The 22,706-nt window shown below is 44.1% G+C and overlaps 2 protein-coding genes and 1 long non-coding RNA gene across 9 annotated transcripts in view; 2 read left to right on the forward strand and 1 right to left on the reverse strand.

The window, feature by feature from the left end:
• The window catches only part of LOC127810804 (uncharacterized), a 52,658-nt gene that overhangs the window by 448 nt on the left and 29,504 nt on the right, over window positions 1-22,706 (forward strand). For 2 of the 7 annotated variants that reach the window (XR_008025582.1, XR_008025578.1), the window contains exon 2: window positions 6,631-6,733. Coding sequence is in view for 1 of the 7 variants with exons in the window: in XM_052350360.1 (XP_052206320.1) it covers window positions 7,899-8,093; window positions 8,165-8,620 (651 nt within the window). In the remaining 6 variants the exon portion in view is untranslated. Of the gene's footprint in view, window positions 1-6,630; window positions 6,734-7,725; window positions 8,094-8,164; window positions 8,718-18,332; window positions 18,741-22,706 lie in introns of those variants that run through there. The other 5 variants (XM_052350360.1, XR_008025580.1, XR_008025581.1 and 2 more) reach the window with 5 other exon arrangements.
• Window positions 55-22,464, reverse strand: LOC127810802 (disease resistance protein RPM1-like). Its single transcript, XM_052350357.1, has 2 exons — window positions 21,828-22,464; window positions 55-2,887 (listed from the first exon to the last, which is right to left on the reverse strand). Exons 1-2 carry the CDS (start codon window positions 22,020-22,022, stop codon window positions 314-316), a joined length of 2,769 nt encoding a protein of 922 aa, XP_052206317.1. The 5' UTR covers window positions 22,023-22,464; the 3' UTR covers window positions 55-313.
• The window catches only part of LOC127810808 (uncharacterized), a 66,632-nt gene continuing 45,526 nt past the window's right edge, over window positions 1,601-22,706 (forward strand). The window contains exons 1-2 of the long non-coding RNA XR_008025587.1: window positions 1,601-1,723; window positions 20,640-20,746. This is a non-coding gene — a long non-coding RNA (uncharacterized LOC127810808). The remainder of the gene's footprint in view (window positions 1,724-20,639; window positions 20,747-22,706) is intronic.

The following is a 22,706-nucleotide window of genomic DNA, read 5'->3' on the forward strand; positions in this document are numbered from 1 at the left end:
TTAGATTTCATCTGCATCATGAGGGTTAGGTATATGAAGTTTTTGCCTTTACTTGCAGAGATCAGAGATAATATGCTCTATGGTACCATCTAACAGTGTAATCTGCGGACATTATTATCAAAACAGATCTTCAAATCCACTCTCTACAACATTATCAAAAACAAATATACACCTCTTTTGAACTGAATAATCTCCTAGCTAGTTAGTGAGTCCATTCTCTAACATTGCATGAATGATATGAGAGTTTTTCCTTTAGGCTTCAGCTGCAAACAGAGGAAGAGATGGTTGTCAGTGAGGAGATCCATTTTGAGCTTCACTGATCCTCAAATTTTAAGTCACTTGCATAATTTTGAAATTCCATAGGAGCAGAGACATTGTTTCTCAATCCTTCATGCTTAAAACCAAACCTAACAGTTGGTATATGCTCCACAATCCAACGATCTTGGCCTTTGTCTGGTAGCATTCTGCTTAATAAATTTGTATGCATATGAGAAAAGAAAAGAGTTTTGAGTTTCTTCAGGTGGCGGATCCCTGAAGGAACCTCTTGTAATTGCTGACATGGCCCAAATATTAGCTCTTCAAGAAGAGTCAATGCCCCTTCCTCTATTATCACTGAACGCAATCCCTCCTCAGAACAAAGACTTAACCTCTTGAGTTTTGGAAACCATCCAGCCTTAAAAGACATTTGGTCTCCATAACACACGTTAGTGAGAGTGAGCGCTAGTAGGTTAGACAACGCTTGAAGCCCCTGCAGTGGATCATCAACCAAACCTGACAAGAGCAGTTTTAGTTCTCGTAGAGTTTGAAGTTGAGCAATCCAACATGGTAGCTTTTTCAAACGTCCACACAAGACGAGCCGCTCAAGAGATTTAGGTGGAGCAGAAACCGAATCCAAATCCAGAATTTCATGTTCACTTATAGTGCATACCGCCAAAAATTTAAGATGTTTCATATTCTGAATGCTGTTAAAAAGATCCCTGCAATTTTTTGTTCTCAATTTGCAGATGCCCAACTTCCTCAACTTCTGCAAATTCTGAAGCTCTTTAAATAGGCTAACTGCATCATGATTTGCCTCCACAAGCCATAGCTTCTGCAACTCCTCTAAACAACCAATCCCTCCTCGTATCTTTACCCCTTTTACGGTATCTAAACGAAAACTCCAATGGTGATGGTTAAATGCCAAAAGATGCCTCAACTTATGGAGCCTGTTGATCTGAAAAGGTAGCTCACGCACAAGACAATATTTCAAATCCAGAGTCTGCAGGTTGTGCAGCTTCCTAATTGACTTGGGAATCACTGTGACCTTTGTATGCCTTACACTTAGGTATCTCAAATGACGTAGCTTTCCCACTTCTTTATGAATCTGAATCAAAGGAGAATCACTAAGATCTAGCGTTTTCAGAAGTTTGAAATTTATTGCCAGTGTACTCATAAGGGGTTTCTCTGGCAACTTAACCACTTGAAAAAGCAAAATTGAACGAATCCAGGATATCTTACCCCTTTCAAGAATGTTGTTCAAATTGTAATCCATATGTATTGACAATCTTCGAGTAATGTCATTGAAACTCGAATTCTCTGCTCCTAAAACCTGACAAAAGTTCAACTCCATAGACTTTGTCACGATGATCTCTCGCACCACATCATGCACCCTGCAGGTTTTAACTCTCCCATCAGATTTCTTACTTGACACTTGAACCAAGCTTCTATGGATGAGCTCGGACAGGTACTCTTCTGCAACTTCTTCCAAAGTTTTGCCTCTCTGTTCTTCAATGAAGCCCTCTGCTATCCACAACCGGATCAATCTTCCACAATTAATAGAGTAATCCTCAGGTATTATGCCAAAGTACAAGAAACAGGATCTGAGGTAGTAGGGCAAATCATGGTAACTAAGCAACACAATTTTTGAGATGCTTGTAAGGGCAGGTTTCCTTTGTAACTCAGAGCCTAGGCTATCGTAGAACCTCTTCCATTCTGATGCAACCTTGTTTTTGATGGACAGAATACCACTTATTGCCACAATAGCAAGTGGCAATCCTTCACATTTTTGAACGATTCGAAGAGATACGTCCTTCAATTCAGGGGGACAGCGGCCCTCGAAGTCCCTTTGGAAGGCCCTTATGCAGAAGAGGTCCCAAGCCTTCTCTTCGGGCAGGGGCTGAAGACGGTGGAAATGATCCCCTGGCGATTCTTTGCAGAAATCTGCAACCTCGTCACTGCGGGTGGTGATGATTACCCTGCCGTCTTTCCCATTTCTGGGAAAAGCATGTTTGATGAATTCCCAAAAGCTTGTTGTCCATACATCATCAAAGACAATTAGATACCTGTTCTGAGTTAGAAATTCCCTCAGGTTGTGAACGAGTGAATTCTGGCCCATTGTATCAATTCCTTCAGATTGGTAAAACTGTTTCAGCGTTGTTCTGAGTATCTCCTCCAACTTGTATGATCTAGAGACAGGGACCCAAGCGCAGCAATCAAAGTGTCCGGTCACCGTTTTTTTTCCATAAACGTTGCTAGCAAGAGTGGTCTTGCCAACTCCAGGCATCCCCACTACCGAAATCACCACTCGTTTTGACTCTTTGGATATCAATTGCCGGGTCAATTCATCTCTGAGGGATTCAATTCCCACGAGTTCATCTTCCTCGACGAAGAGGGAAGCCACTGGAGGATCATAACACGGCCGTTCAATTCTTTCACTCCCTGATCCTTGTATCACACTGACTCTATACCTGTCAGCCCTCTCCTTGATCTCACCAATCGTCCGATTGATGTCTTGAATCTGAGAGGCTATGTTTACTCTACGGAGTAAACTGCCGAAACGACGCCGCCTTCCTCGATCAAGCATGTATTCTTCGATCACATCCTCGATTCGGTACGCCACTTCCCGGACCTGCTTCACCCAAAACATGGCGGCATCATCTCCGGTTTCTGCCCTAAGATCGGCGTCTTTTAGGAAAGACTGTATGCTCTCCAATTCAGCTTTGATGCTCGCAACATCTCGGCGGACATTGCTCAAAAGCTTCGCTTCGTTGACTATCAATGGCGCCAAAGTCTGGATCGCGGCGTTTACCACGCTGTACGCCATTACTCTGAATCCACTTCTTTTTCTTCTTCTTCTTCTTCTTCTCGTCACTGAATCGAGCTACTTTCCTTGACTTCTGAAAGTATGTCTTTCCTTGGCTTATGAAAGTCTGTCTCCAGATGGAAGACTTTCTTCTGATTGGTCAAAACTTTGAATTAGTACAACTCTTATTTTCAAATGATATTTTGATAAATAAAATCCTTCGGATTTCTAATTTTATTAACATTTTTTGTTTTTTAGAAAGTGCGCATGAGAAGGCATCAAGTTATATAAAATTGAATGAAAAACAAATAATATACTAAATAAGACTATTTGTTTGGAGGAAAGAGAGAATGGGGAGTGGCTATTGAGAAGCAGAGTGAGTGAGATAGAGATTGCAACACAGATGCAGACGACAACAGCGATGCAAGCGCACACGACGTTGGTGTTGCAAGCAGAGATTGAAAGAGGCAAGCTCGATGGAGACGGCGGCATAAGCAAAGGCAAGCAGAGATTGAAAGAGGCAAGCTCGATGGAGATGGCGGCATAAGCAAAGGCTGAGAGAGATAGGGCGCAACAAAGATAGAGATAGGTGACGTCGCGCGACGAAGAGACTACATATGTATTTTGTTAAATTTTAGTAAAAACAACAAACAAACAAGATTAAAACCTTACTCTAATCACTCACCCATTCAACATGTTACACAAAAAAAATGGACAATTTTATTCAAGGATTGTAAACATTAGGGGAAGTGGGTAAATTAGAATGGTTCACATAATTCCCAGAGCCCATAGAGTATGAAGGAAAAGTTGTGAAAATGTTATTTTCATATTTTAATTTATTCTCGAAAATTTTAAACATGAAAAAATAATTTAGCTATATTTTTTTATTTTAGGAAAATAAATTATGGTTTGGATGATGGGGAATATGCTGTTTTTTTATCGGTAGAGTAATATATATTTTACTATTCAGTGGCACACAGATCAATCAAATATTAAATAGCCATGCAAATAATTAAGAGACTACACATGATTCAAAAATTAGTAATCGAGTATGTGATTTTGATCTATCTAGTACAGGTGGTATTAACAAGCCCAGCAGCCTAGGCTTCCACCGACGGTCGCCATCAGCTCCCACCTCCCACACTCTCTCTCTCTCTCTCTCTCTCTCTCGTCAACGTTGCCCCCACCAAATCCATTTCCCTTCCCTCTCTCTCTCTCCTATCGACGTTTCTCACGGCCGCCATCATTGCACCCGAAGAGAAGGCTTGGGAAGCACCCCCAATTTGTCTTTTAATAATAGATTCCCTTGCCATTTTGTCTCTTTCTCAATTCACCCTATCCCAGGCGCATTAAAGCTGTGCCGCCAAAGCCGCAGCTTTCACTTTCACATGCTATTTTGACTTTTTAAAGGGAGCAATCAAATCCTTTTTGATTTTGATAATTATTAATTAATTTTTAAAAATATTTTATAATACTAAATAAATATTAAAAAAGAAGTCTTCCTAATTTTTAAAAGTCTTATCTCTGCCACTGGCTCTCAAAAGTCTTCCTCCTGCCTGCCTTCCATTGGGTTGCACATGGACGCCACCATCTACCCTAATTCTCGCCATTTCCTCCCTCAAGCAATAATGCCCAGCGGGTCTCGCGCACTGTATTATTATTTTTTACAATTTTTTTTTTTTGAATTACCCCTCATTATTAGTAGGGTCTTCAGCCACCCTACCCTAAAACTACATAAAATTAACTAAACTAGAGGAGGAGGAGGAACTAATTAAGTTATATGTCTTTCTAGTAGCAGTGTAACTTCTCCCGAATAAATTAGTTCATAGCTTGCACAAGGGGGAGGTAATCTCAGAAGTGTCGTACTTAATTTAGAATAATATATAATACATAAAAATATCTTTTATTAACTCAAAAATTTCATCCGAACAGACCAATTAAATACCAAAAATCTATTCTTGTAACTCGTCATAAAGCCCACCTTCTCCTCAAGAATTTCCTAGGCCACTACGTCTTCTGCAACTTGTCCATTGAAGATCAGTTGTGGAACATCTTTCAAAATCTATAAAATCACTGTTGGCTGTTGCTCTACTACCATTGAGTAGAGGAATTGATGTCTCAACTCCATTGAACCTGCACTCCTACTCTTTGTTCTCTCTGTTAATGATGCAGCCTGTGGACTAGAAAGAAAAATGCTCTTGATTCTCCCCTTGTTTCAAGTTTCACGATACGTACAATTCAACTATTGATCTTCTTGTCTTTTTCAGTTTTGAAAAAGATAAATTGGAGCATTTTTTGTGTTGAAATGTCTACATATGTAAAAAAAAAGATGCATTATTATATTATATTTTAATAATAGTAGCTTCTAATATAGAGGATAAGACCACACGTAGAGATAATTGAAGGTTTAGAATTCATATAATCAAACCCACCTAGTAAGTTAGCCATGGATACTAGTAGCTTCATGTTTATGAAAGTTTTGAGTTGTGGAATTTGCTTGGTTTACGAACTTGTGATGCTAAACTTCACTATGATTAAATATTTTGCATTTATATATTTGAAAATTTTTGTCAAGCAAGAAACACATAATAATACATAAAATTAGGTAGCTGGGTGATGATGGTTTTTGGGACCGACCACCACGTGCCACCTCTGCGACTGGACCTCGGGAATGGAACCTCGGACTTGGGGATGTCGGACCTCGGGTGTAGGACCTGCAAGACAATGGAGGGCCGGGGCTTGGATCCCCCGGGGTGGACTCCGACGCTCAAATCAATAGAGTAAAGTAAGTAGTAGTAAGTGAGAGAGCTGTAGAGCTTGTATATACCTGGCGAGAGTCCTTGTCTTTTATAGGCGAAACCGTTTTGGGGTACCCGAGATGAGCGGGCACGACCCCCGAGAATCCCGGTCAAGTTGGAACGGGTCTTGCGGTTCGGCCCGGATTTCCCGGGCTCCGCTCCGGAGTGTTGACTTGCCACGTGTCGGTCTCTCAGGTGATCCGCGTGGCAGGTGAGACTATCAATGCGTAGGGGTATTCTAGTAATTTCAGTTGATGCCACATCACTTGCCCCCCACTCCTTGGGTCGAGCTGAAAACCATGCTGGGTCGAGGAGTAGGTTGCCTGACTGTTGATTTTTACCAAGGCGCACGAGAGTGTTTTTAAAATTGAGATTAGTGCTTAAAAACCTCATTTACTACCCTGAAATTATAGGGATGAGTTTTGGTTAGAGGGAAGAATTCGTTTGGAGGGAAACATTGTCATTTTGAATTTTTCTTCCTTTGGGTCCCCTCTATATAAGCCCTAAGGCCCCACCCCACACTTATTATTTCAAGACAAGCATTCATCTCCTTGAGGTTAGTCTTTCACATCCTCCTTTGCTTTTATTTTTCCTTATTTGTTATTTATTTATTTATTTATTTATTTTTTTTTTTTTTTTTTTGGGTTAGCCATAGCCGACCCTTGGGCTTTGACAAAGTCCTTGGGCTTTTCCTTTGTTAATAATAACAAAACGATCTTTAAAACAAGGCAACTTTACTAACCTGTTTCCTTGTCTCTTCTTTTTTTGCAGGCGTGACTCGAGGTTTTCCCAAGCTAAATCGCGCCTACTGAGCTCTCCGAGGCTCTAGCCCAGTCGTGGTTGTTTTTCCTTGACCTCAGCCTTTACTCTCCTGGTCAGTGACCTTCTCTTAACTACTTCTGCTCGTTTTTTAGCATGTCTTCTTCTTCTTCTTCTTCTTCCTCCGATTCCGAGAACTCTAGTACCAGCTCAAGTAGTGAGGAATCACACACCGAGTTATCCAGCCCCCCTCACGGCCCCCTTCGTAGGCCTGGGAAACTTAGGAGGCCTGAGAGAGTTTCACCTCATCCCACTTCGGAGTCTCATGTGAGTAGTGATCCCAACTTAGGAAGCTTACCCGAGGATCTAACCACGGACCATTCTACCATAACCGAGAGGGAGTTGTTTCCCCTCCTCCGAAAATACCGTCTCATTCATGATGAGTATTGGTATAGTGAACCCCGAGGTCTGAAAGCTCACCAGGCCCCCTATGGCTGTATCACCGTCTACGAGCAGGCCTTGGCTGCCGGCCTTAGATTTCCTCTCGCGACTCCTGTAGTTGAGGTGTTCGCTATCGTGGGGTTATGCCCCTCTCAGTTGACTCCCAATGGCTGGAGGTGCCTATCTACCTTCATTCTCTGCTGTCGAGCTCGGGACATTGAGCCCACTGCTCAACTTTTCTTTAGGATGTTCAAAGTAATTTCCATTAGCAAAACTGAGCCTCGATTTGCTTTTTCCCCCCTCAACCAGCGTCAGTTCGTAGTCGATAACCCCACATCGGTAAAACGATGGAAGAGTAGATTTTTCTTTGCTGGCTTGAAAGACCGGGGGGTCAGCTTCGGGGTGCCAGTTGAGTGGGCTTTCCAGCCCTCAAAGGTCCGTAGTCACAAGATCACGCAGGACGAGCTTCACAATATTCAGATTTTGAGAGAGCTGAACCCTATCAGCGCTCGGGTCCTGATATGTGATCGCACCTTGTACCTGGGGGGTTTATCCACTCACACTTGCTTCGAGCCTGATGTCACTTTGGGTAGTCATTTTCCCACTATTTTCATACTTTTCTACCTTGCTTTTCTTGCCCTTAATATCTTGTTTGCACATTTGCAGCTGAAATGGTGAGCACAGCTTTCATCTGGGGGAAGAACAAACGGAGACCCGTGGAGGACTAGGGTGGCCCAGCTCTTACGGGGGGAAAGGCTGCCTTGAATGCTCTTCCTGCTGAGGAAGGAGAGCCTAGTCGTGCTAAAAGGAAGAGGACTTCCCATTCTCCGAGAGAGCTCATGCCAGCCCCGGAGTCTCCTTCCCATAGTCCAGACCATGTTCCCGATTGGGGAGTGAAGGTAAGCGATCTCAGCCGGAACACTCAGGTGGCCAGACGTATGATTCACCACTTTGCCACTCCCGCCGATCGTCAGGTGTTGGCCGAGCAGTCCTCGGAGGACATAGAAGCCACATTGTGCAAGTATCTGGCCCAGGTAATCATCTATACTTTATCAACATCCTCTAGTCTCATCTATGTTGTCCTTACTTGCCTTGCCTATTGTAGGTGGTCACACTCATTTCGAACTTTTCCGGACGTTTCTCTCAAGCTTCCAAGAAGACCTTGGAACTAGACACCCAGCTGCAGGAGAGGGACGAGTTACTGGAGAGCCACAGGAAGAACTTGGATGAGTTATCCTCCCAGCGGCAGGCTTCAGACCTACGTATTCAGGGGCTAGAGGCAGAGCTATCTCGGACGAGCTCCAAGCTATCTCGGGCGAACTCAGTCATTCGCCAATACGAGCGCAAGTATGCCGAGCCCATCAAGCTTCCTGAGGTAGAGGAGTTCCTCCAGAAGAACCTGCAGGACGCTTGGACAAAGGGATTCCAAGCTCATGAGACAGAGGTATTACGAGCTCATCCAGACTTGGACATGTCCACTGTTCGGTCTGTTGCGGAGATTGTGGCCGGGATGGAGGACTCGGAGATGGCTAACGATGGTGATGCGCCTCCTGATGCTTGAGCTCTTCTTCTTCTTTTTTTTTTTTTAGCTAGGGCCTTTTTGTACTTCCCCTATTATCATGTATTGGATCCTCTGGTTTTTATATAGTGCTTCACTTTGACTGTTCATCTTTTGCTTGCGAACATATGGACTGAGACTAGTTGAGCCTCGATCCCTTCCATAGTTGACGAGGGTGAATTTGACTCTTGGTTCTCCCTAGGTCAACAATCATGGGGGTTCTGTGTTGTAATTTTTCCTTGGCCATTAGTCCACCGTTGGGGACAGCCTAGGGCTCGTGACTCTTGGATTCTAGCGACTCCCACGCGAAGGAGGGTGTTAGCCAGAGTTTTTCCATGGCCCTTGGTCCACTTTTAAGGACGGCCTAAGGCTCGTGACCCTTGAGTTTTAGCCATTCCCACGTGAAGGATGGTGTTAGCTAGGGTTTTTCCATGGCCCTTAGTCCTCTTTTGGGAACGGCCTAGGGCTCGTGACCCTTGGTTTTTAGCCACTCCCACACGAAGGAGGGTGTTAGCTAGAGTTTTTCCATGGCCCTTAGTCCTCTTTTGAGAACGGCCTAGGGCTCGTGACCCTTGGTTTTTAGCCACTCCCACGCGAAAGAGGGTGTTAGCTAGGGTTTTTCCATGGCCCTTAGTCCTCTTTTGAGAACGGCCTAGGGCTCGTGACCCTTGGTTTTTAGCCACTCCCACGTGAAGGAGGGTGTTAGCTAGGGTTTTTCCATGGCCCTTAGTCCTCTTTTGAGAACGGCCTAGGGCTCGTGACCCTTGGTTTTTAGCCACTCCCACGCGAAGGAAGGTGTTAGCTAGAGTTTTTTCCATGGCCCTTAGTCCTCTTTTGAGAACGGCTTAGGGCTCGTGACCCTTGGATTTTTCTTCGACGAAGTATGATCCTTTGGACAATTGCTATTAGATGAAGAGAAGCCTTGCCATTAGTCATAAAGAAAAAGAGTACAAAGAGATTCAGGGAATTCCCCTACTCATTGATAAAACTTCCTTAAGTTCTGCACATTCCAAGTATGCTTCAGGGGCTTGCCTTCCATGTCTTCTAGTCGATATGCCCCCGGACTTAGGGATTCCACCACCCGGTACGGCCCTTCCCAATTCGGAGTTAGTTTATTCATGTCCCGAGGATGGCTCACGTCGAACCGTCGTAGGACAAGGTCTCCTGGCATGAAGCTCCTAGCGTGGACTCGTCGATTGTAGTACCTAGCAATGCGCCGGTTATATGCGGCTTGTCGAATTCGTGCCAGGTCTCGGAGCTCATCCATCAAATCCAAGTTGCACCTTAGCCCTTGCTCGTTAATCTCGGGATCGAAATGCTCCACTCGATAGCTCCTCACCCCAATCTCGACAGGGATGAGAGCCTCCGAGCCATAGCACAATGTAAAAGGGCATTCTCCTGTAGCCGTTCGCGGTGTGGTTCGATAAGACCATAGTATACTGGGGAGCTCATCTACCCATTGACCGTCTGCCTTCTCAACCCGAGCTCGGAGTCCTTGTAGAATGGTCCTGTTCGTAAGCTCTACTTGCCCATTAGCTTGAGGATGGGCGATTGAGGTAAAATGTTGCTTAATCCCCAACTCTCGGCACCATTCTTGCACAGATCGGTCTTCGAATTGGGTGCCGTTGTCAGTTATTAGCACCCTTGGAATACCAAACCGGCAGACGATGGATTTCCAAAGGAACTGTTTTACCCTCCGACCTGTAATAGTCGCCACAGGCTCGGCCTCCACCCACTTAGTGAAGTAGTCGATGGCTGCTATCAAGTATTTGTTCTGTCCAGCCGCTAGTGGAAAAGGCCCGAGGATATCGACTCCCCACCTGGCAAACGGACAAGGTGAAGCCAGGTGGGTGAGTTCGGCTGCCGGGGTGTGAACCAGGTTGGAGGTTTTTTGGCATCTCTCACAAGTCTGGACCAAATGCCCAGCGTCGCTCATCATTGTCGGCCAGTAATACCCCTGCCGAAGTGCCTTCTGGGAGAGAGACCGAGCTCCGATGTGACTGTCGCAAATCCCCTCGTAGATTTCCCTTAGGATGTAGTCGGCCTCGACCGGCCCCACACACTTCAGTAGCGGCTGAGTGAAGGATTTCTTATAAAGGTCTGATCCCACCAGTAGAAACTTGGCAGCCTGGCGCTTGAGTTTTCGACTTTCCAGTTTCTCCTCAGGTAGCCATCCCTTGGTCAAATGTGCTACGATGGGATCCATCCAACTTTCAACCCCTTCTACGCAAAGCTGCTCTGCCTCAGTCTCTATGCTCTTCTGGGGCAACGACTCCATGTAAACAGCTCGGGAATTCCTAGGGAAGGAAGAAGCAGCTATCCTCGAGAGAGCATCCGCCACTGCATTCTGCGCTCGTGGGACATGATTGATTTTCACTATCCGAAATCGTGCCATAAGATCCTTGGCTATCGCCAAGTATTGGGCCATGACGTCCTCTCGAGCCTCGAACTCTCCTGTGACCTGCTGCACAATCAAATTTGAGTCAGAATATACCTCCAGATCCCTGACTCCCATCTGTTCCGCTAGTCTGAGCCCGGCAATGAGCGCCTCATACTCGGCCTCATTGTTAGAGGCATTGAACTCGAAGTGGAGGGCATACGGCCAAGCTTGGCCATCGGGGCCCTGCAGTAGTAATCCAGCGCCACTGCCTCCGACACTTGAGCTGCCATCTACAGAGAGAGTCCAAGTCTGGGAAATCCCTTCGTCTGCTTCCTCTGGTAGGGTGCCTTCCACGATGAAGTCGGCAAGAGCCTGCGCCTTGATGGCCGGCCGAGGTCGATAGTCGATGTCGAAAGCACTCAGCTCTACTGCCCATTTGAGCATCCTCCCCGACAAGTCCGGCTTTCCCAGCACATGCCTCAGCGGCTGACTTGATAGGACGATAATGTGGTGTGCCTCAAAGTAGGGCCTCAACTTTCGAGCAGAGATGACTAGAGCATAGGCCAACTTTTCTGTTGGAGTGTAACGAATCTCAGCGCCAGCCAACCTTTTGCTCACATAATAGACTGGCTTTTGGATTTTGTCCTCCTCCCGTACCAAAACCGAACTGACAGCTTCATCCGAGGCAGCTAGGTAAATATATAGTGACTCTCCTGGCTGTGGTTTTGCCAGGACTGGGGGGGAGACTAGACATTGTTTCAGCTGCTCAAATGCCTCCTGGCATTCCTCTGTCCATGCAAAATTCTGGACTCGAGTCAAGGCCTTAAAGAATGGCAACTGTCTTTCCGCAGATCTTGACAAGAACCTCCTTAAAGCTGCTATCCTCCCGGTTAGCCTCTGCACTTCCTTGATACTTCGAGGGGGAGGCATCTCGAGTATGGCTTTTATCTTCGAAGGGTTAGCCTCAATTCCCCGGTAATGCACCATGAACCCCAAGAATTTACCAGCTGTAACCCCGAAGGCACACTTGGCCGGGTTGAGCTTCATCTGATACTGGCGTAAGGTTCTGAGGCACTCCTCCAAGTTGTCCGGATGTTGTTCAGCCAATAGACTCTTGACTAACATGTCATCCACGTAAGCCTCCATGTTTCGACCGAGTTGAGCTTTGAACAGTTTGTTGACTAACCTCTGATATGTAGCTCCAGCGTTCTTCAGCCCAAAGGGCATAACTCGGTAACAATAGGTAGCCTTATCCGTGATGAAGGCCGTCTTTTCCTGATCTTCAGGGTGTATTGGGATTTGGTGGTACCCCTGGAATGCATCCAGGAAGCTCATTAGCTGACACCCCGCTGTTCCGTCAATCAACGCATCAATCCTGGGCAGGGGGTAACTGTCTTTCGGGCAAGCCTTGTTAAGATCTTTAAAATCAATACAAAGCCTCAATTTTCCCGATCCCTTGGAGACAAGAACCACGTTAGCTAACCACTCTGGGTAATTGACTTCCCGAATATGATTAGCCTCCATAAGCTTTTCCACCTCCGCCTCTATAGCTTTAGCCCGCTCCGAGGCAAACTTACTCTTCTTTTGTCTTACCGGCACACAATCCGGATAGAGCCCCAAGCGGTGTGTCATGATCGTTGGGTCTATCCCCGGCATATCTAGGGTAGACCATGCAAACACATCTTGATATCGGCGTAGGAGTAAAAGGATCTCGGACCTCAAGGGCTCCTGTAACTTGGCACTGATTCGCACCGTCCGATCGAGCTCTTCCCCCAGTGGGACTTCCTCGAGCTCATCCACTGGCTCTGAAGTCTTAGGCTCTTCCGGACCTTCCAAGATGAAACTAGTAACCACAGTGGGAGGGGCAGCGAAATTCTGTCCCTCCTCCCTTACTGACCTCTGACCTGCTCCAATACTTGGGTTTCTCACTTGTTCCGTCTCCATCTGACCCTGACCAGCTTGAGGGACCGCCTCCCGATTCGGTCCTGAGTCTAACTCTGACCCCTTGGCCATAGTGGCACTCAAAGAGGCCACGTAGCATTCCCTAGCCTGCCGCTGGTCTCCTCTTACCTTGCCAATCCCTCCCGAAGTAGGGAATTTCAACACCATGTGATACGTACTCGGTACTGCCCTCAGAGCACTAAGCCCAGACCTACCAAGGATCATATTATACGCCGAGGGCACATCTGCCACCAAAAAATCCAACGTCACTCGGGATTTATGAGGACCACTACCGACCGTCAGGGGCAACCGGATCAAACCTTCAGAATGGATCACCATTCCATCAAAACCCACCAATGGGACACGGACTGGCCTTAGCTGATCGAGCGTGAACCCCATCCCTAGGAATGCCCTCTTGTAGAGAATCTCTGAAGAGCTACCTGGGTCCACGAGGATTCGCCTCATCTCCCACTCTCCCACTTGAGCAGTGATCACCAGAGGATCCGAATAGCTGGGATAACTCGGAAGATCCTCCTCAGAGAATGTGATGACCACCCCTTCCTTTACCGTGCTCTTGGGAGCAGTTGAGTGGGACCCTGGAACTGTCCCTGCCGCCAGCGTGTACAAGATAAACTTCTGTCCTCCCTCCTCGACGGGCTGCTTTCCTTCTCTCCGGGGGGGTGTTCGACTTCGCTCTCGAAAGCGATCTCGAGTAGGAGACCTCCCTCGATGCTCCGACTTGGGTTCTACCTTGCCCGAGCTCGTACCTCCTCGACCCACGAAATCCCGAAGGTATCCTCGGTTGATAAGCTCTTGTATTTCTTCTTTCAGTTGGATGCAATCCTCAGTATCATGGCCGTGGTCGCGGTGAAAACGACAATACTTCTTTTTGCCTCGAGTGTTGGGTGGAGATTTCAGCGGGGGAGGACGCCGTAAATAATTCTTATCCTCCAATGCCAGGAGAATCTCTGCTCGACTTGTATTGAGGGGAGTGTAATTCACCGGGCTTCCACGTGCACCCCCAAAACTCGGGCGATTGGGAGCTCGGGAGGGACGATAGTCCGTCTTCTGCTCTGGGGCCGATTTTTTCTTCTCTTTTTCTCTTTCTTTCCTGTCAAGTTGTTCCGCCCGCTTCACCTTCATCACCTCTTCGGGGTTGATGTACTTATTAGCCCGGGCTAAGGCCTCTGTGAAAGTACGAGGTGGAGTCTTGGCTAAGGACTGAGCAAATGGCCCAGCTCTCAAGCCATTCTGAAGAGCCACCATTGCGATTCGCTGGTCAAACTCATCGATACTTAATGCCTCTTCGTTGAACCTAGCTACGAAATCTCTTAGGGATTCACCCTGGTTCTGCTTGATGTTCACCAGAGCCATGGAAGACTTCCGGTGGCGCTTCAAGGGAGCGTAGTGGGCTAAGAAACAGGTCTTCAACTCTTCCCAGCGGTTGATGGAACGATGGGGAAGGCAGGAGTACCAGGTCCGGGCATGTCCTCCCAAAGTGGCCGAAAATGCCCGGCACCACATCGCGTCCGACCCCGATTGCACCAGCATGTGAGAGGAGAAAAGCTCGACGTGATCATAGGGATTTGTGCTTCCATCATAGAGCTTGATGGAGGGGATACGAAACCTTTCCGGTGGAACCTCTGCCATGATGCCCTTACTCAAGGGTTGGTTAGAGCCGAGGTGGAGCAACTCTTCCTTTCCCTTCTTGAGTTCGTGGACTTGCTTCTCTAAGAAACGCAATCGTCTCTCCTGCGAAGTCCCTCTTTCTCGCGAGGGGGCAGAAGTGGATCCTGTCGCCTCCGAGGAGTGGATTTCCTGACCCGTCTGGCGGGATTGACGAGGCTCCCGAGCAGGAGGAGGTGACTGATGCTCCGCCCGCTGAGAGGGCACATGCGAACGATGCTGTTCGGTCTGGTGTAGATAACCAGTCAACAACTCAGTTAGCTGTTGGACCTGGTTTTCCAACCTGGTGAGTCGGTCCTCCGGCATGGGATTGGCTGGAGGTGGTGGATTCTCTCCTTGTTGCGGGGCTTCTAGATTGGCTCCGACCTGGCTGCGAGTCACGTCTTTTCGGGGAGCCATGTGGTTAGTTGTGGCGAGGAGTGAAAGTCGTTTGACACTCGCGAAAAGACTGAGGTCCGAGGTGAGGAGTTGAAGTCCGAAGCGCGAGGTAGGGAATTAAGAGGTTAGCGAGAATGGACGTCGGCCCCACGGTGGGCGCCAAATGATGATGGTTTTTGGGACCGACCACCACGTGCCACCTCTGCAATTGGACCTCGGGAATGGAACCTCGGACTTGGGGATGTCGGACCTCGGGTGTAGGACCTGCAAGACAATGGAGGGCCGGGGCTTGGATCCCCCGGGGTGGACTCCGACGCTCAAATCAGTAGAGTAAAGCAAGTAGTAGTAAGTGAGAGAGCTGTAGAGCTTGTATATACCTGGCGAGAGTTCTTGTCTTTTATAGGCGAAACCGTTTTGGGGTACCCGAGATGAGCGGGCACGACCCCCGAGAATCCCGGTCAAGTTGGAACGGGTCTTGCGGTTCGGCCCGGATTTCTCGGGCTCCGCTCCGGAGTGTTGACTTGCCACGTGTCGGTCTCTCAGGTGATCCGCGTGGCAAATGAAACTATTCATGCGTAGGGGTATTCTAGTAATTTTAGTTGATGTCACATCACTGAGAGTTGATGCATACTTGTTTTTGGGGAAGCAAAATGCTTAGGCTGCAAAAGAGCCCATTATTGAGTGCAAAGTATTTGGTAGTTATTTGCCTCCTTCCCCCTCCCCGGCGCCCCCCCCCCCCCCCGGCACATTTTCTTTGTCTGAAATCTATATACCAGTCTTGATATTGGTTGAAAGTAGGAGACCTGCTATGCAGCATGAATCCATATATCTGTTGAAGTTCTCTAGAAAGGGGCTTGTCCATAAAAAGGGGAAACATAAGAATATACTAATAGGGTATTCTATTCATCATTAGAACATCATGTGAATGATAGGTGTATTATCTTCTTGTTTTGTAGTAGGCTTTTCACATCTATTCAACTTGGCAGGATGAGAAAGATCTCAGGATCTGGGAATTATCAAATAAGCTATATTGCGAGCAAAACAGATTTACTACTTATCAGGAACAACTACAGATGGTTCTGAAGTATATAGAGCAACACACTCACTGACTATCATTGCACATAAAAGTAGTTTCTAGGAAAGCAAGGAAACATAAATTTAAAGAACAAGATAATCTAGATTTTTGAGTTTTGACTGAAAAAGTGCTTGTGAACAAGTTCCCTACCTTCCATGAATAAGCAACACCTCTTGTTCACCCTAATATGCATAATTAATGTGCTCAATATGACATGTTTAGTTAAGACTCCTTGAACTTCTAGTTATGGGTCATTTTCATGGTTGCTCATTGGTCCAATTGAGTTGAATCAAGTCCATTAGTCATTCAAACACTCCATAGAAAACTTGAAAAATCTACTATTTATATGTTATCCCATTTGAATGAGTGGTATCTTGTTTGAATTTGTTAAAACTGTGTTCAGACTCACCTAATAGAATTTGCTTACTCATTGTGATTTTACTTCACTTCGGACTCAAAAAATAAGCACTTAAAAAGAAATCAAAAATGATATTTGAATATTCACTCATGACATTTTTAATGACATTTTATGCATTGATGTATTATATATTTATATTAATATATTATAAAGTATAATAAATTAATACATAAATGTCGTAGGAGTGTTATAAATGGGTGTCCAAATAATATTTTCGTAAAAGAACTCACGAGGTGTTTCTTTGAATCTTTGACTCTTTTTAAAAAACGTCTATTTTCGTAAGAGTGGAAAGCTTTCATATTTTGTTTTATATCTTTTTCTTATTATTTAATTTAATTTTCAATTACAATATTAAAATAAAACCAAGTTTTTGATTTTTCTGATCTATTATAAAAAATTGATAGACAAAAACACAAAACATCATTTGATAATATTCAACTATAATTATCAATTATTGTCTAAATTTTTGAAATATTTTATTTTTGGCAAAAATTTATATCGACTTTCCAACTATTTCAATTAGGTCCATTGAGCATAAAATTAAGTTTTCGGCCTGATAAAGCCAATTCTTTTATTTATGGGCCTACTGAGTCCAATTTTTTCTTGCTTCCTATGCATGACTTACAGGAGCTGCTAACCCCAGAAAATTTTTTTCCCTTATTTAATGGTAAAAGGAAAAAGAATATGAAAACTCTAACTTCTCTCATCTTCCACCCAAAATCGAAGATCATAGAATCGATAGACTCACCAGCAAAATCCGCTTCAAGTGGTTCTATTGTATCATGACGATATTGGAATAACAATTTGTTTGACTTTAACTACGAGAGGTGTGTTAGGTGTTGTCATTGTGGTATAAAGACACTAAGATGAGTATCTTATAGAATCAACAATCCATATAAAAAAATTCTACACTAGTAGGGTATTTATTTCCAAAAATATTATTGTTTAACTTGCTATAGAATTTGAGTCAAACTTGCAAGAAAGACATATGCCTAATATCACAATATAGAAAAAGGAAGCATAACTCATTTCCACAATGTGATTGGGTTGAAGTTGGGTCTAACTTACAATAGAATTTTTACATTCAACAGTTTATAAAAATGGGATGATGCATTTTTCAATTTACTTAGTGAGATAAAATCATAAATTCATCCCTATCTTAAATCTTTTATCGATAACCCTAACTTTTTTCCTTTATTGTATCTTCTCATGTTGTTCCAAGGTCAATCCCAATGACAACATTGATTTTTTTTCATTTTCTAGAATTTTTTTTTTCTACTTATGTGCTACATTTAACTTGTGTAAGTCACGCATAGGAGTCAAACAAAAATATGACTTAATAGGCCCGTAAATAAAAGGATTGGGTTTATTAGGATAAAAACTTAATTTTATACTAAATAAACCTAATTGACGTAGTTGGAGGGCCGAGTTGAACTTTTGTCCATTTTATTTTTTTACTTGTTACATAACACGAGCAAACCTATAGTGTCTGTATATATATGTATATATAATATGAAAATATTATTTAAACACTTAAATTTATTATTTAATTGATATTTTATATTTATATAACATAAAAATAAAATACTAATACAAAATATTACTATAAATATCTAAGTTAAATATTTAAATAGCATTTAGTTATATAGCAATAACTTTCAAGGCATTTAGTTTCATGGCTTATGGGTTTTCAGTATGGAGCTCACTTCCATATAATGATTAGAGCAAGTCTCCGTTTGAGAAGTGACTTCAAAACTATCTTCAAATGCTTCTCCATTTGAGTGTGACCCTTGTTACAAATACTTGTACCTAAAAATCATTCCTATCACATGTACAGAATGGGAGAATTTGTGCGAAGAAACACTATTTGGTGGTGGAGGCTCTTTCACTCAGGGCCACGGCTTCCTCTCCACTTGTTTTCAGCATTTTGGGTAGGTAAAACAACTTCTCCTTCTTTAGATTCCTGGGTTTTGTGTTTTCTGTAGAGAATTCGTTGCTGGGTTGCCTAATTGCCCACCAACCGTTTGATTCATGGACGCAGAAGTGTGAATTCTAGTACCACTGTTTGAAACTTCATTGTTGTCTTGAATTAGATTAAAGGGCAAGTGGACATTGTTTGAAGGATTCCTTTTTGGTTCTTTTGGCAAGTCTAGACTTTTGTGGGTTCATTAGATTCTCTTCACAATGCACCCTTGAGGTTTACTTGGAAACAGTTTCAATCTTTGATGTTTAGAAGACCAAATGCCAAATTTACTTAATCCATGTGAATTCGTGCCAACTAATTGCACTTGTAAGTTCAAATATGAACTAGAAGCAAATTAAACTAACCAGAATTAATGAACTGGGTTTTGTTGGGTTTTCTTCCATCCCTTGATCAGTTTGATTCTAGGTCCAAAAAGTGGGAGCAAATCAGACCCCATTTATGCCTGGCATGAATCTGAACTGGGGTGACCCATGAAAACCTCTCTCTCTCTCTCTCTTTCTCTCTCATGTAGCTGATATAATTCGAACTCTCAAATTTAGTAAAATTGTGGTCTCAATGTAAGTCAAAGTAAGCCAACTTCTCATTTCGATTTTGCATAACTTTGTAGGCATATGAAAAAACAAAAGATGGTTGTCAGTGTAAGTTAAAGTAAGCCAACCTCTCAAATTTAGTAAAATTGTGGTCGCAATATCAGTCAAAGTTGCAAACAGAAGAAGAGATGGTTGTCAATGAAGAGATCCATTTTGAGCTTCATTGACCCTTAAATTTTAGGTCACTTTCATAATTTTGGAATTCCCTATGAGCAGAGCCTTTGCAATTCAATACTTGACGCTTGAAACCAAACTTAACAATGGGTATATGCTCCACAATCCAATGATCTTGGCCTTTGTCTGGTAGCATTCTATTTTTGAGCTTTGTAGGAATATGAAAAAAGAAAAGAGTTGTGAGTTTCCTAAGGTGACGGATCCCTGAAGGAACCTCTTGCAATTGCTGACATGGCCCAAATATTAGCTCTTCAAGAAGAGTCAATGCCCCCTCCTCTATTATCACTGAACACAATCCCTTTTGAGACCTAAGATATAGCCTCTTGAGTTTTGGAAACCATCCAGCCTTAAAAGACAGTTGGTCTCCATAATACACGTCAGAAAGAGTAAGCGCTAGTAGGTTAGGCAAAGCTTGAAGCTCCTGTAGTGGATCATCAACCAAACCTGACCAGAGCAATTTTAGATCTTGTAGATTTGGAAGTTGAGCAATCCAGCATGGCAGCTTTTTCAAACGTCCACCCAAGCTGAGTCTTTCAAGAGATTCGGGTGGAGTAGGAACCAAATCCAAATCCAAAATCTCATGTTCACTTATAGCAAATACCGAAAAAAAATTAAGGTGTTTCATATTGTGAATGGTGGTGAAAAGATCTCTACAATTTTCTGTTCTCAATTTGCATATGCCCAACTTCCTCAGCTTCTGCAAATTCTGAAGCTCTTTAAATAGGCTGACTGCATCATGATTTGCCTCCACACGTGATAGCTTCTGCAACTCCTCTAAACATCCAATCCCTCCTTGCATCTTTACCCCTTTCATGGAATCTAAACTAAAATTCCTAATGTCATGGTTAAATGCCGTAAGATACCTTAACTTATGGAGCTTGTTGATCTGAAAAGATAACTCACGCACAAGACAATATTTCAAATCCAGAGTCTGCAGGTTGTGCAACTTCTCAATTGACTTGGGAATCACTGTGACCTTTGTATGCCTTACACTCAGGTATCTTAAATGAAATAGATTTCCCACTTCTTTATGAATTTGAACCAAAGGAGCCTCACTAAGATCTAGTGTTTTCAGAAACTTGAAATTTCTTGCCAGCATACTCATCAGGGGTTTTTTTGGCAACTTAACCACTCGAAAAAGAAAAATTGAACGAATCCAAGATAACTTAGCCCATCCAAGAACATTGTCTAAATTATAATCCATATGTATTGACAATCTTCGAGTAATATCATTGAAACTCGACTTCTCCGCCCCTAAAACGTGACAGAAGTTCAACTCCATAGACTTTGTCATGATGATCTCTCGCACCACATCATGCACCCTGCAGGTTTTAACTCTCCCATCAGGTTTCTTACTTGACACTTGAACCAAGCTTCTATGGATGATCTCGATCAGGTACTCTTCTGCAACTTCTTCTAAAGTTTTGCCCCTCTGTTCTTCAATGAAGCCCTCTGCTATCCACAACCGGATCAATCTTCCACAATTAATAGAGTAATCCTCAGGTATTATGCCAAAGTACAAGAAACAGGATTTGAGGTAGTAGGGCAAATCATGGTAACTAAGCAACACAATTTTTGAGATGCTTGTAAGGGCAGGTTTCATTTGTAACTCACAGCTTAGGCTATCGTAGAACCTCTTCCATTCTGATGCAACCTTGTTTTTGATGGACAGTATACCACTTATTGCCACAATAGCGAGTGGCAATCCTTCACATTTTTTAACAATGCGAAGAGATACGTCCTTCAATTCAGGGGGACAGCAGCCTTCGAAGTCCCTTTGGAAGGCCTTCCTGCAGAAGAGGTCCCAAGCCTTCTCCTCGGGCAGGGGCTGAAGCCAGTGAATATGATCCCATGGCGATTCGTTGCAGAAAACTGCAACCTCCTCACTGCGGGTGGTGATGATTACCCTGCTGTCTTTCCCATTTCTGGGCAAAGCATGTTTGATGAATTCCCAAAAGCTTGTTGTCCATACATCATCAAAGACAATTAGATACCTGTTCTGAGTTAGAAATTCCCTCAGCTTGTGAACGAGTGAATTCTGGCCCATTGCATCAATTTCTGGAGGTGTAGTAGACTCCCTTAATCCGGATTGGTAAAACTGCTTCAACATTGTTCCGAGTATCTCCTCCGACTTGTATGATCTAGAGACAGGGACCCAAGCGCAGCAATCAAAGTGTCCGCCCACGGTTTGGTTTCCATAGACCTTGCCAGCAAGAGTGGTCTTGCCGACTCCAGGCATCCCCACTACCGAAATCACCACTCGTTTAGACTCTTTGGATATCAATTGCGCGGTCAATTCATCTCTGCGGGATTCAATTCCCACGAGTTCATCTTCCTCGACGAAGAGGGAAGCCACTCGAGGATCATGCCACGGCCGTTCAATTCTTTCGCTCCCTGATCCCTGAATCACACTGAATCCATACCTGTCAGCCCTCTCCTTGATCTCACCAATCGTCTGTTTGATGTCTTGAATACGAGAGGCTATATTTACTCTGCGGAATAAACTGCCCAAACGACGCCTTCTTCCTCGATCAAGCAGGTATTCATCGATCACATCCTCGATTCGATACGCCAGTTCCCGAACCTGCTTCACCCAAACCATGGCAATTTCATCTCCGGTTTCTGCCCTAAGATCGGCGTCTTTTAGGAAAGACTTTATGCTCTCCAATTCAGCTTTGATGCTCGCAACATCTCGGCGGACATTGCTCAAAAGCTTCGCTTCGTTGATTATCAGTGGTGCCAAAGTCAGGATGACGGAGTCTACCACGCAGTACGCCATTACTGTGGAGAAATCTAGTTCTTCTTCTTCTTCTTCTCAATTAGACTATGGCGTCGCTGAATCGACCTACTTTCCCTGACATGAGAAAGTATGTCTTTGCTTGACTTCTCAAAGTCTGTCTCTCCTTCCGTCTAGAGTTCTCAGAGTAAAGTGCAGACCCCAGGTGGTGACTGCAGGCTTGAGAGTTGAAGACAGATAGAGACGGACACCTACTTGTCTGATTAGAGTGGGCGGTTGGTCAAAGTCGTAGTCACTACTTTCCTTGACTTGACGGAGTCTCCTCCTCTCTCTTTCCCGTGTTTGAATGGAAATCAATCTACTGGTAGTGGCTGAATTTGACGAATCGCAGCTCACTTTGTTTTTTTGTATTTTCTGAAAGCTCGCGCGGTAGACTTTCGCGTCCCAAAATTGAACTCTTCGGTTCGGTACGTTTCTCATTCTTGTAATTGTAGTTATACTGCTATTGGATATATAGGTTTGTCAGATTGAGTGCATACTTTATTATATAAGCTACTTTATTATAACAATTGGGTGAAATGTTATAATCATGTACCATCGGTGGCTGTTGTTAGATTAGTCACTTCTATTGAGAGTTGTATGGATACTTTAGGTGTTTGCAACTTGTCCATTTAAGATCAGTTGCGGAGAATTCAATTCCATTTATGATTGATTTCTAAAAATTTC

The sequence above is a fragment of the Diospyros lotus genome, chromosome 10 (assembly GCF_014633365.1).
Source record: "Diospyros lotus cultivar Yz01 chromosome 10, ASM1463336v1, whole genome shotgun sequence".
Classification (NCBI taxonomy): domain Eukaryota; kingdom Viridiplantae; phylum Streptophyta; class Magnoliopsida; order Ericales; family Ebenaceae; genus Diospyros; species Diospyros lotus.

Excerpts from the sequence above, each read along its gene's own strand:
- LOC127810802 (XM_052350357.1), bottom strand. The coding sequence starts at position 22,022 with ATGGCGTACTGCGTGGTAGACTCCGTCATCCTGACTTTGGCACCACTG. Across the intron at positions 2,888-21,827 it reads CCATGGTTTGGGTGAAGCAG|GTCCGGGAAGTGGCGTACCG; the intron begins GTTCGGGAACTG and ends TGGGTGAAGCAG.